The 14,461-nt window shown below is 39.1% G+C and overlaps 1 protein-coding gene across 1 annotated transcript in view; it reads right to left on the reverse strand.

Annotated features, from left to right (window-relative positions):
- Positions 1 to 216: 216 nt before the first annotated feature.
- Positions 217 to 14,461, reverse strand: part of LOC122805880 (ras-related protein Rab-7L1-like) — a 486,016-nt gene continuing 471,771 nt past the window's right edge. The window contains exon 4 of the mRNA XM_044076127.1: positions 217 to 342. Within this exon, the coding sequence (XP_043932062.1) occupies positions 217 to 342 (126 nt within the window). The remainder of the gene's footprint in view (positions 343 to 14,461) is intronic.

A 14,461-nucleotide genomic window follows, 5' to 3' on the forward strand; every position in this document is an offset into this window, starting at 1 on the left:
TCTGTTGAAAATTTTCAGAATCTCTGGCCAGCATATTTTTTTAAAAGATTTTATGTCAACTGTATTTATATCCTCATCACAGCCATATTTCAGATGCATGTGTGATGTTTCTTCTTTAGATTTGAGGCACAAAGGCAAAAACTAAAATAAAGGCATAATTTATGACAATACATTCAGTTTCCCTTGTAAGATATGGAAAAAATGTACATATTACATTTACCTTACAGTCTCCAAGACATTTTTATTCTCCTTTACTGATGTCTCACTCCACCGAATGAAATTATTTTCTTGGCTAAATTTCCGAATCTCTTCTGTTGAAAGTTGTCTGTCAGAACGATCACACTGCAGAGAAGAGGTGTAACGTATTAATAAATTATAAATAAAAAAAATCAAGTTATCAAGTTTCCACAGTACAGTTCTACTGGTATAAAACTTGACATCTGTTATTCAACATATTAGCTAGTTACAGCTTTACATCTTTCTCTCTCTCTCTCTCTCTGTATGTAAATATATATATTATGTAGAATGATTTCCTCACTACCATAGACACATGGTGGTCAAAGGCTAGATTACTTTCTACTTGTGTCCCCAAGTCCCTAACTACTGGGTTGACTCTTAGGGGTGTCCTGTCAGTGTGATAGTTACTAGGGGTGGCTGACTTCCCAAAAGATATTACTATGCATTACTTGGCATTTAGTTTTAGTCCATGGCTCTGACTCCAGTTATTTGTCTTTATGCACCCTTCTTAGAGAACATTAGTGTCAGTGTGGGATTCTATGACGGCTCCTAATTTGAAATAGTCTGCAAATCTGGTCATCCAAATTCCCTTGACATTGGTCTGGACTTCAGAGAAGTACATGCTAAGAAGGAGCGGTTTCAGGACTGATCCATAAGGGACTCTGCTAATGACTAACCTTTTTGTAAAAGTGGACTCCCTAATTCTAACTTCCTGGGCTCTGTCTGTGAGTCATTCTGGCTATCCACTGGGTGACATAAGGATTTATACTGTGCCAAATGTCTTGACCAGGTCTAGGTAGGCAGTGTGTGAACTGTTTTGCTCTTTTCCATTGGTTTGGTGACCTTCTCAAAGAATTCCACCAGGTGGAATAGGCATGACATGCCCTTGACGAAGCCAAACTAGGTTGGGTCCAGTATCTGAAGGTTTCCTATGTCATTACTGATAATTTCTATGATAACTATTTCCATGGCTTTGCATATGAGACTAGTGAGTCTTATGGGTCTGTACTTTCTACGGTGTGCAGATGGCCCACCTTCGTGCAGAGGGATGATGCTTGCCATTCTCCATTCAAGAGTCACGGAGACTGTTTGAGGCTATGGTTAAAATCATGATTTCAGAGGACCTGATAGGTCATGTTTCATGCTATTTAGAAGGCACCCTGAGATATCTGGGGTCCACTGATGCAATGTTCTTGCCCTTAGAGAGAGCATTGAGGACTTTTCCCCTAGTGATAGCGGGGGGGGGGGTTATATTCAATGGTATTTCCTGAGGGGAGAGTAGGGGTGGGGGGGTAGGGATTAAAGTTAGACCTGAATTTGTCTGCCTGTTAGTTTGCAATAACTTCTGTCTCATTATAGGTGGCTCCATTAACGATGAGCTCTGCACAGAATTGTGTATTGCCTTTCAGGTTGTGGACATAGCTAAAGAATACCCTGTGGCTGTTCTTGGCCTTGAAGGCCAAATCTACCTCAAACTTGGATTTAGTAGACTTAATTTGTCTTGGGAGTTCCTTGCTTAGTTTGTTGAGAGCACTTTTATCATGCTGTGTGCTACATCTCCTAATTTTTGCTATGATTTTCTTCATTCTGTTATACAGCCTAATGATGTTGTGATTCTACCAGGATGATTTGTTTTTTGAGTCAGTTCTGTACTTATTCCCAGTGAGTACAGCTGCCTCTGTGCAACTATTGACATGTGTATATAGCGTTTCTGTGAACAGTTCCGCATAGGCAGCAGTAATCTCAGGTTTCTGGGGTCTTGAACTTTTGCCTGATTATCACTTAATAGTAAGAAGTTAGCTTTAGAGTAGTTCCTGAACATTGCAGTATTGGCTGGGGTTCCCGTGTTTATTTTACTTCAAAGGAGACCACTTTATTGTCTGACCTCACCAGAGAAGACATGACATTAGAGTGTGTGTAGCGCTGTCCCGTGTTAGTGAGGACCAGATACAGTATGTTTGCAACCCTGGTTGTCATTCTGGCCCAGGAGAATTGTGTTTACAAAATCCAGGAATCTCTGTGCCTGTACATTTAGTGTCATATATGATTCCCAATTAATAGTGGAGTAATTGAAGTTGCTCATGAATTTCGTATTGGGTTGGATGGTAAGTGTTTCCAGTAAGATTAAATACATGTTATGGGTTTCCTGTGTCATGGGGGGGGGGGCTATAGCTATTATTTAAATGTGGAGGAGCTGAAGTGCAGAATGCCATTTGACCAGCCTTGAGTTATATTTATTTTTGATGTAAATCGAGACTCCATCTTTAGTCCTTGCTTGTGTAGTAGCTGGTCTATATGTGTAGAAGGCATTATTCCCTTGTGCTGCTGGGGTGCTCTCCATGGTTTTAAATCATGTCTCAGTGACTGCACAGATGTCAAGATTCTATAAGATGAAAAGAGCTTGTAGGGAGTACAGTTTCTTGTTTAAACCCCTAGCATCGAACGGTAACACCTTTAGAATTTCTTGGTTTGGATTTGCTATGTCAGAAGTACTTTCAGTTTGGCATTACATAAAAAAGGCACTGTGGGGAAGGACAATGTCCACTTCATGCTGTGTGTGATGGGTGTAGCATGGGTCCTGCTGATAATCTGATAGACATTAGGGGTGCTTTTATGTGAGAGCTTTGCCTCCAGTACCATTGTGTAATTACATCTCTCACATACATTATCACTTTGTTTGAGAATTAACTGGTTATCAGTAAATATTTCTACATTGCCTCAGGATGCCCATATCCACCAAGCTGGTAATGGAGATAGTGGAAAAGTTCATATCCATGGCAACAGAATATTTTTTATTGATTAGACAGTTGTGGTGACAATATACAGTAAAGTCAAGAATATCTAGCTTGCAGCTCTGGGGACAGTGCTTGTCACTGCACAAACTAGTTGCCTTTTGTGCAAATAGGTATTGTTGAAATTTCCAGAGTGCTTTTACAGGGAAAATGTCAAGTCAAGGTGCCTATGTCTCTTACAGGGCAGTAGACCCTGACAATTTTTGGATGAAGTATATAGGGGGATATTTTGAAGTTAGTTTAGACAGTAGCTAATCAGTAGCACTTACTGAAAAGAAAGAATTAGCTTTGTCAAGAATGATGAATAGTGGGGATTCACCTAAATGGCTTCTGCCTGGCTACTACTAGTGTTGGTCTTAACACAGCTTCATGCTTGTGAGATTCAATGTTCCTTTGCTTCTTCTCTCACCAGAAGAAAAACAATAGCACCAATTCCAAGATGAGAAGCAGGCCATAGGCTCTTTGGTGTTCAACAGTCTTATTTCAGATGATGCAGAGGTCGGTAGGCTTATTGTAGCCTTTTCTTGGCAGATGCCTTGAATAGCAACCGTATCGAACAGGAAGTCCAACACAGACATTCACTGCCCAATCAGAGACAGTCAGGAATTAATATGCTCTGCTCCTTCTCTCCCCAGGAGCAAAACATTAGCAGAAATTCTAGGCTGGCGCCTATGAAGTATCAGGCTTTCTGGTGATCAGCCAGAAAATAATGTCTCTATGCTCCTTCTCTTACCAGAAGCAAACCAGAATCACTAATCCCAAGATGAGTACTGAGAGGCAGAATGTGGTTTTCTCTAATGACTGGTGGTCTTGGACCATATGTTGCAAATTTGAAAGGTAAGATGGAAAAATGGCTTAATATCCAAGGGTTGCAGCATGTACTAAGCACTTAGATCTGAAAGAGGAGGTAACTCAAGCTTAAGCATTCTAAGGGTAAAGCAAATAATTTTAAAAGGGCAAGAGAGATCGGATGTGGGTGGGCACTTAATATTCTGTCTGTATGGAATACACTGGCAAGGCCAATGAATTTATATAGCTGAAGTGGAAGCAACTTTAAAAAATGATAATTTTTTGCTTACTGAGAATAGCCAATGAAAGAGGAGAGGGAAAGAATTATGTGGCCAAATTAGCATAAGAGATGGGAAACTGCAGAGACAGAGAGTTTAAAAACACAACAACAGGGTGGGATGAAGTGTAAATGTTACAACCACAAGAACCACATCAGAGACAGCTCTGGTTTCTTTCCTAATTTAAATATACAATATAATACAGAATACAATTAAAACACAATGTAATGAAAATACACCACAGTATACAAAAGCAAAAAAGCACTATACATTACAAAAAAGTAATGTAAACAAAAACAAATGAACATTTCATAAATATAGTCAGACAATTCACTTATGCTGTATTGATGAGATCATTAAAAAGACTGAAACATGCATGGCTACAGCTAGTGTTTTTTTTTTCTTTATTGATCTGGATATACCCATAAAGATTAAACAGTAAAAAGTCTTAGGCATTTAGAAGTCATGAAGCTGAAGCACCGGATGTCCTTAAGGAGCCATTTGCAGATATCCCATGAGCCTCCATTACTGGAGTTTTAAGGTATTACACAATGAAGACTCTAGCTTGGCTAGGTTTATCTTGCAGTTTTTACTGAATGGTTTGCCTCTGTGACCTTTCTACCCTTTGGTCTGAATGCAAAGAGGATAGCTGGAAGGCACAATAAATGGTGACTATCAATGTTTACATCTCTTTTTACTTTAAATGGAGAAGAAATGGGTGTATAGGACAGTAGAAATAGGGGTAGAACAAGCAGATTAGCATACACAAGGAAGGAAGGGTATTTTTTGGAGGAAAGACATCCATTTTCTTTTTATTTGAGAAGGAAATATGGGGAAGGATGTAATGGGAAGGCAGGGGAATAGAAAGAGATGAGATGGGTGGAAGCAGGGACACACAAACAAATAAGCATAAGACACAGAAAAAGCTCAACATGGAGATGCTTATACAAAATGGGAGGGTCACAGTGGAATTATCAACATATACACAGAGGAGGATATTGGTTGTGGGTTGGATTTGGCAGCAAACAGGGCAGGAAGGTGACATACAAGGAAAATGAACACTATGATGGGTGATAAGGGGGAGTATCCCACTCTTTTTCCTCATGTTGCCTGGCCTACACCAAGGAAGAGATCATTCACCACCCTGACCTCCCTTCCCAGTGAGCCCTGCCTAAGGAGTTGAAGGTAGAGATAGGCAGTGTTGTGAGTCTTGAAACTGTATAAGGACCTCTCCATGTAACCAGTGGAGGCCTTCATCCACCAGACCACCAAATCCCCTACCACCTCCACCTCCACCAACTCCTACCACGAAACAAACTGTGAACTCTTGACAGTATTACTCCCTGTGATTGAATGAGCACTAGAGACCACTAGTGACATCACCAGGCTGCCTCCTTCTGGACCTGCTTGTGAGGCAGACCTGCAGCTAGACACTGGCAGAAGAAGTACCAACCTGATGGCATTGTGGGGACTTGTGCCATGCCACAGACACTGCAGAGTATAGTAACATAAATAGACAAACATACAATATGAAACAACAAATAAAATATTAAAAAGAAGGAGCATAATAAAGTGAGGGGGGGAGAGAGAGAGAGAGAGAGAGAGAGAGAGAGAGAGAGAGAGAAAAAACAAAAACAAAATGGCATTAGTATTAGGTCTGCCAGAGATTATCATTCTGAGCAGAGTATTACCAAATGTTATACTACACAGGCACTGCATATGTTAATACCATACCTCTAATAGGTCTGCCTAGGTGCATCAGTCCCAAATCCCTATGGTAGGATGTGAGGCCAGGTGTGCAGTGTCACTGTTCTCATTGCCTGGATTGGTTGTAGTGATGTGGAGGCAATAGTTTTGGCATGAGGATGTTGGATGGCAGACATCATGAGTGGTGTGTGAGACATTGGCTGTGTGAATATGCTGGAAAGGAAATGCTCAGAGGCTTGCAATATGGACTTGCACAGGGGCAACACTTATGCATCTCAATATCCCAATGACAGCAAAATGTTGCACCAGTGCAGAGACACAGTCATGTGAAACAGAAAAAGCTATCAGCAAGTGCTTTGCAAAGACAAAAGGTTATTTGCAACACACTAGCCCACATAACATGACTGCAGCAGAAAATTCAGCATTATGCCAGACAATGCCATGAAATGAACCCCACCACCACTCAACAAAAATCTACAACCCAAACTCTCCTAACATATGATATGAACACCCCATTACTATCCCCTAAACACATATACATATGCACCCCCAAGACTCCCACCCAACCAGTCAGCTCCCCCTCCAACAACACTATCCAAACAAGTATACTCTGACTTGGCAAGTATACACAGCACTGTAATACATGAACTACAGGAAGACCAAGCTAGTCATCTGTGTAGAAGTAACTACTGAATGTATGCTAAGACCATGTAATTTTGCATGTGGGTGTACAAAGCAGTATATATTTACAGGGATTGTTGTTTTCCATGAACAAATGAGATGGAGATGAATCATCTCACCATATACTAAATATGGCACGTGTTATACCTAAGCTGCACTACTGCAACAAAAGGTTCTACACCACACTTTGGCAGTGACACTAGGTAAGCTGCAGGGTCTATATTATATCATCGAATGCTTAAAAATCGAACGCTGATTGATCGACCTAATTTAAGCAAAAGCTTACAATCTCGAACTGTCAGATCAGCGATTTTTTTTTCCCAGGGAAAAAAATTGCTGATCCAAAACACATACACACAACACAAGCACAACAAACAAACAGAAATCCACACACATACACCTAAAATCTGATACCTAACCCTACACTAAACTATGCACACACCACTAACTACCCACTTGCCTTAACCCAAACCCTAACCCTAAGGTCCGTCACTATTGCACACTCACCTCACTCGCTCCCTAACCCTAACTCACTTAAATCCGCCCTAACCCTCATGTGCACTCAATCGCACACACACCTAACCCGAGCCCTAACCCTAACTCACCTAAATCACCCTAAAACTCACATCCACACAATTGCACACTTACCTGAATCCGACCGGTAACTTTCCACCATAACACTGAAAATACCGAAGCACCAGAAACGGACAACCAAATTCTTTCCCTAGGAAAAATTCGAGTTTCTGCTGCTTCGATATTTTGCGGTTTTGCGAAAATAAGTTCGATCAATCAGCGTTCGCTTTTTTAAGCGTTCGAGGATATAATATAGACCCAAGCTGCAGCATAGGTTCATAGGGAGTAACCAGGCATGCAGTCAAGGAGACCATCGAGGAGTCTAGTACAGACTGTCCCAAAGCACTGTCTGCTTAAGTGATTTGTTCAGTAATCAAATGAAAACTGAAGGAGTCAAATCTTAGACTAAAGGAAGCAGTTCATTGCCTTAATCCTCTACACTAAATGCCAGGCATACCTTCTTATTTCCTCCAGCAGTCTTTATTCAGATGACAGCTGTAGCATTTGTTTTTGCTTTTTACCTTGCAGTGGAGCCTACCAGATCACTTATAGTAAGTTAGGACTACCCATCAGTGTAACTCTCCTTATATGCTCATTCATTTACTTTAGTTTTTACCTGCTGTAATCCTCACCCTTTGCATTAAGCAATTTGCAAACAATAGCTGATCATTAGGAATTTTGTAATTAATCTTTTTTCTTTTAAGAATAATATTCCAGTCACCTCCTTACTATCTAGCACTATGCTCAGCTTTATACCTAATTATTTCCCTAATTAAACTTACCTACACCTCAAGTCTCCTAATCACTGGATGGTGACTTTTTTTGAAACACAGGTTGCTTACCTCAACTAAATGAAAGAACAAATGAATAAAAATGGATCCAGAGGCTATATTCTCTCTAGCAGGCACTTCTGAAAAAATGCACCAGGAAAAGCTCACGGTTAGTAGTAAAGGAAGAGGTTTCCAAAAGTAAATATACATTATATAGGATCTCTTTGACTTGGCCTAGCAGTGACTTATTCTCAGACAGAGCATATATATTTATTTAGTGGGGGTATTGGTTGTATGGTTGAAAAACCTATTATCAGAAGCTTTTATATCTATACCTTTTTGTAACTGTAGATACTGCTGTAATAATAAATAAACCATAAAACATTACTAGCAAGGTTAAAAGCAACAACCTCAGCTGCTGATAACCATCCCACTGAGTTCCTCAAAATAGGCACAGAAGCACTAGCCTTCTCTGTCTCCATTCTGATCAACCAGTTAATAATTGAAAACTATGTCCCATCCATGTGGAAGAAAAATCCATTATTATACCCCTTTACAAAGGAGGTACTTCAATAAACTATAGGCTTATTGCTATCCTGTCACCCCTCTTTAAAATCCTTGAGAAATATATTCACTCTCAGCTTATGAAACTTATAACCAAACACAACCACCTCTCCAACACCCAGCATGGTTTCAGGCCCAACCAGTGTACTACTACTGCCCTCCTCAATGTCACCAAACACAGTAAACCAATACAGAAATTAGGGCAACCTTGTTTCTTCACCTTTCCTTGACCTTTCCAAAAGATTTGACACAATGTCACACCTAAAGGTCCTCTCTGAACCTGCAACACCAGGTCACAGTTATCCCTCCCTCCACTAGTTTCACAGTTATTTATGCAGTCATTAGCAGGCAACTAAATGGCAGCAAAACCTTTCAGCATTTCAACCAGTCTCTGTTGGTGTTTCTCAAAGGCCAATACTCTGCTGCTTCTATTTAATATTTTCATATAATAAATGTCATAATACTACAACACTTGACACTCTTGTACAATATGCTGACAATTCAACCCTTATCTACTCTGCCCCATCCATAACAAAATTACAGGAAATCACTCAAATATCATTCACTGTTATAGAAACATGGCTAAAAAATTCTAACTTGCTGCTTAACGTCACAAAAACTAAACTTGCTATTTACTCCAAAACACCCTAACCCGAAACATACATTTCATATTACTTCGTCATAACACAAAAATAGAAACTGTAAGCCAAACTAAACTACTCAGTCATAATAGATGACAACCTCAATGCTGATTACCACATACCTCTTTCCAACAATAAAACTAACCAAAAACATGCCTCCCTCTATAGGGCTACACACTACTCTTACAAATATCAAAACTATGTATAAAACTAAACTAGCCTCCTGCTACTACAAAATAGCTATATTTGCAACCAAACAACCTTATAAAACTTACCAATGTCTTGCATTAAAACAATTAAACTTACTTGCACTCCCAACGCAGTTGACATAGTTACAAATAATCATTGCCCACAACTTATTGTACTCACCACATAAATGCCCAGCATTATAAAATACACTACTGTACTATTCACTCACTACAGAACTTCACTCTAGCAATACTGTGTATCAATAAGACATTCAACAATGCTGGTGACTCTTTCTAATATTTTTATGTGCCAAAACTCTGGAATGAAATCATACATGATATGGGTTTCCTGGGTCATACAGTGGGTCCTATAGCTTGCAACGAAGTGGTATTGGATTTTGCCTATGGTGATGTGAACATGGAGCAGCTCAAGTGCATTGTCCTGCTTTGACCAGCCTTGATGTATATTTATTGGGTACCTGTTATTTAATCGACCGTCTTAAATGTCGAGTGTTGGAAGCTCGAACGGGGAAGTTAAAAAAATAGAAATGTCAAAGCCACAGAAATTTTAATTCTTTCCCAGGGAAAAGAATTAGGTTGGCTGTTTCTGTGGCTTCGACATTTTCTGTACTGTGGTGCAAAAGTTACAGATCGGGTTAAGGTAAGTGTGTGAGTGTGACGGACGTTGGGGTTAGGGAGCGGTTAAGGTAAGTGTGCGAAAGTGATGGACATTAAGGTTAGGGCGTGGGTAAGGTAAGTGTGCGATAGTGACGGACTTTAGGGTTAGGGCTCGGATAAGTGTGCGATAGTGACGGACTTTAGGGTTAGAGCGCGGGTAAGGTAAATGTGCGATAGTGACGGACCTTAGGGTTAGGGCTTGGGTTAAGGTTAGTGCATAGATAGTTGTGTATGTAATGTGTAGTGTAGGTTTATTAGGTTTTTCGTGTGCTTGTGTTGTGTGTGTGTATTTTTCGGAACAGCAAATTTTTTCCCTGGGAAAAAATTTGCTCTTCTGAGGTTTTGTTGTTGTCATATTTTGAACTTCCAAGTTTGAACATATGGTGTTCGAAATTTTGGAAGTTCAATTATATGACATAGACCCTATTTATTTTGATGTAAATAGAGACACCTCCACCTTTAGTGCCTCCCTGTGAAGTAGCTGGTCTAAACGTGTGGAAGACATTATAACCTTGCACTATTGGTGTGCTCTCCATGGCTTTAAACAATGTGTCAGTGACCACACAGACATCAGCATTCTCTAGGACCCACTTAGGATCTGTTTTGGCTGCTGTAGTATGACTGGCAATTTGTTTAGAGTAAAGATTGCCATTTTTGCGAACTAAGATTATGTTGCCACTACTGGGCCAAGATTTTGGTCTGACATTTAGAAAGAGGTGCTAGTTATCATAAATATAACGTGGGATGCATAGCCAAGTCTCAGTTATAGCCATCTCTTTTGGTTGATGCATAGTAAGCCATGCCTGTAATTGCAATAATTTTTTATTTAGCAAACAGTTATTAGCTTTTTTAAAATGTGTGTTAGATTATCATTGTGGTGTACTATTACTTGCTCAGTTGATATTATAGGTGGACCCGGATTAAGTTGCATATCCTCATTTAAAAGCTTTACTTACTTATTTATACATATTTATTTGTTCATAAGTTAATATGCGTATACTACTCTTTTGACTACTAGGACCCTTATAAGCTAGCTGTGCAATCCAAATGTGACCCACAAATTTTGTTTATGTATGGGGTGATTTATGACTGCCTTTGTCCATCAGAAACATAGGCGCTAGACCAAGGATGAATTTGTGATTACCCTTCCCTTAGTCCAAGTTGTTCTTTAATAGGCTTAAGGAGGAACTCTGCTTCACGTTGATCTTTACTGCATTTGGTTACTAAGAAAGTCCAAATGAGTAGGAAAAATCTTTTTCAGTGGAGGCATACAAGCTCTAACAGGAATAGTAGTACAATACAATCAATATAACAAAATTGAATTTCACAGTAACTTTATATACATAGGTAGTTACTAGGCATGCAGTCTGGTTGACCATTGAGGAACTTAGCCCAAACTCCCAATTGCCCCAAAGGACTGTCTGGTTAAATGACTTGATCAGGGTTGCAAAGTAGGTGCAGAGAGTCAAACCATATACTCTTGGAATATGAAATCAGAGCTTTAGTCCTTTATGCCAGACATTAATTATCTGCATTAAATGCCAGCAATGCAATATACAATAAAATAGTACTGGACTGAGCATTTGCAAAGTACACTTTTATAATGTTAGAAGAAAGACTGTGCAGAGAGGTTATTTATGTTATAAGTAAAAATGCAGATTATTGCTAAAAATCACAATTTTAATGGGCATGAATAATTTTACATTATCTGGTTTCATTTAAAGATAGTTTTGGAAAAAGGATGCAGTGATGGTCCAGAGGAATTAGGAAGGGAAATAGTAGAATTTAACCCAGGGTGGTGCAAGATCACAGCCGGGAATCCTTTAGGTGCTGTTTCAGATGCAGTTTGAAGGATTTTAGGTTGTAAATTAGGTAGTATATTTTCCTGAAAGGAAGATTTTTTTTCATACATAGTTTGAGCACAGTAAACTAGTTTTGTCTGGGGATAACATTATTCTGTTAGGGTCGTAGTGTGATAGTGTCATTTTGAGATGGACACTTTCTAGTTTGTGAATAAGGTTATAAGTAGTGTCTTGTGAGAAGGTTAGGTAGTGTGGTAGTTCTGTTACTTGGCCACTCTGTTATGACACTGCTTTAGTTTACCTCACTGTGTGGATTTAGGTTAATAAAAATGGAGGAGTGCTTGACGAAGGTAGGCTGAACCAATATGCTTTCTTATTTTGCCATTTAGCTACCTGATATCTGTTGGAAAGGTAACTTTGAATCCAGTTGAGTAACAAGCTTGAAAGTGCTAAGGCACAAAGTTTGTACATTAGTTTTTTTTTGGTAGGATACCATATGAAATGCATTTGCTAGGTCAAGGAAGAGTACAGATGCTGGGTTACCAGAGTTTGTATGTAGGTTTACAGTGATAGTACTGAAAAGGGAATTAGTAGTACTGTGGTGAGGGTGAAAGTCATGTGAACTTTTGATCGCAGGTTACTACTATCAGTGACATATTTAAGTAACTGGGATTGGATACATTTCTTCAGATAATGTTGTTATTAGTGGTATCAGAGTATATTAGTTTTCTGCAGCATTAGGAGTGCTTTCTGTGTACCATTAAACTATTATAATATATAAGATGTCAAGTAAGGTTGTTGAATACATGCAGTAGCAATGGCTTGTTTTTTATGAAAATTGGTAGTTTTGTTTTATAAGACTACTACCATGAATATATTTGGATAGGGAAGCTAGTTTTGGAATATTACAAGTTATCTTGACTTTGATATCTGGTTTTAATAGTTACTAAAGAGTTATTTGAGCCATTTGTCAAATTATTGAAAAGTGCTGTAAATCATTTGTATGTATATATGAAGTTCTGGGACAGGGTGTAAGCTAAAAAAACATGATGTTACTTTAAGTGGTAGGAGTGAAGAATGAAGAGCTAGGTGTTACCCAGAGTGTATAAATATGCAAGCATCTGGGGTGGCTTGGGGATGGGGGTGGCAATAGCCAATCAGTGTGTGGAGGCACACAATACAGCCAGACACTAGATGGTAAGGATCTGATGAAAAAAGCACACATAAAGTAAAACTTGATGAATACTGTGTTTGTAAAGTGCATTACTAAATAAAATGGATCTGTTCAATAAATCTTACACTGACCTAATTTGGGCATTTATAAACAAGTACAGAGATCTTGTAAAAAGCCGCCAACAACTTGCTAAGCAGAAACTGGTAGGACTGTATACCAATAAACCAGGGGCAAAGCAAAATATAAATAAATAAATAATTGCTACAAACTTGAGCTATTACCAAAGATATGTGGCTACTATGTAACTATCATTAGGGCAATTGAGAAATTACCTTGGCAGAACACATATAAGTAAAACATCTAACAAGTGAATACACTACCTAGTATTCCTTAAAAACAGTACAAAGAAGAGGTAGTTTCATTCTGATTCAGGTGGGGTGGGTTGCCAGCCAGCAGGAAAAAAAAAAAAGATATGCACTGTGATCAGCAATGAAATTAATCACTGGAGTTTGTCTCAGTGAGTGAAATCAGGGAATAAACACTGACAAAATACAAACAAAGCAGAAATGCATCAGCAAAAACAGCACAAGTGAAGGACTAGAAGATAAGAAAGTAAAATATAGTGAACAAGAGAAGCAAACATTACCATGTGATGTGTAATGTCTGTCATACATTAACTATATAAATATTCTGTGCAGATAGCAGCAGGTATCTACTGCAGACTGAGAAATTAGTGTAGTAACAAGGTAAATAATCAATCTCCCCATTTACTGTTACATAACAGCTCTATAGTCTCAGCTAAACCAGTAATTCTGCACCATAATAGGGATTACCTATGAAGACATGCTTAAAAAAACATAGGGCAGGATTCACGAGGCCTCCGTGTAATAGTTATAACTCTTACACGGAGGCTGCAGTTAAACGGAGTGATGTCAGCATGCTCTGCATATTCATGAGAGCATGCAGAATCACACCTAAGGCTAACACGGTCCGTGGAAGACAGTAGGGGGCGTGTCCGTAGGCCGAGCCCTGCAAGCGGACACGCCCCCAGAAGAGTAAAATTGCCCAAAGTAAACACCCACGACAGAGGCCATGGAAATGTGAATAAACACAACACAACACATGCCCCCACAGACTATGAACATAAAATATATAAATGAACATGTTATATATATTTTTTTAATCGTAAAGATGTTTGCCCATGAGTGCGCTCGTTTGCGTGGGCGTGCCCGTAGCTTAGCTACAGTTAGCAGTCAGTGGAAAAGGATATAAGAACTAAATAAGCAAAGTAAGCCAAGAAGCAATAGTGTAGTGGTAGAGACATCAGCTGAAGAACAGGCATTCATGGTTCGAACCCCCACAACACCAATTTTTATTTCTAGTAAAATAAGCACGAAACAAGTCCCTGACAAACATGTACACATATAAAATCATAGTTCATGTATAATGTAATGAAACAGTCCATTTATTTTGAAGAAATGTGAGATAACAAAATAATAAAAGATGCCAGATGTGCCTATAGCTGAGCTACAGTTTAACAAGGTGAGTGCATCTGCCCGTAGGTGAGCAGTGGTTTAACAGGTGCAA

This window comes from Protopterus annectens, chromosome 7.part0 (genome assembly GCF_019279795.1).
Source record: "Protopterus annectens isolate FY-2018-M chromosome 7.part0, PAN1.0, whole genome shotgun sequence".
In the NCBI taxonomy this organism is placed as follows: domain Eukaryota; kingdom Metazoa; phylum Chordata; order Ceratodontiformes; family Protopteridae; genus Protopterus; species Protopterus annectens.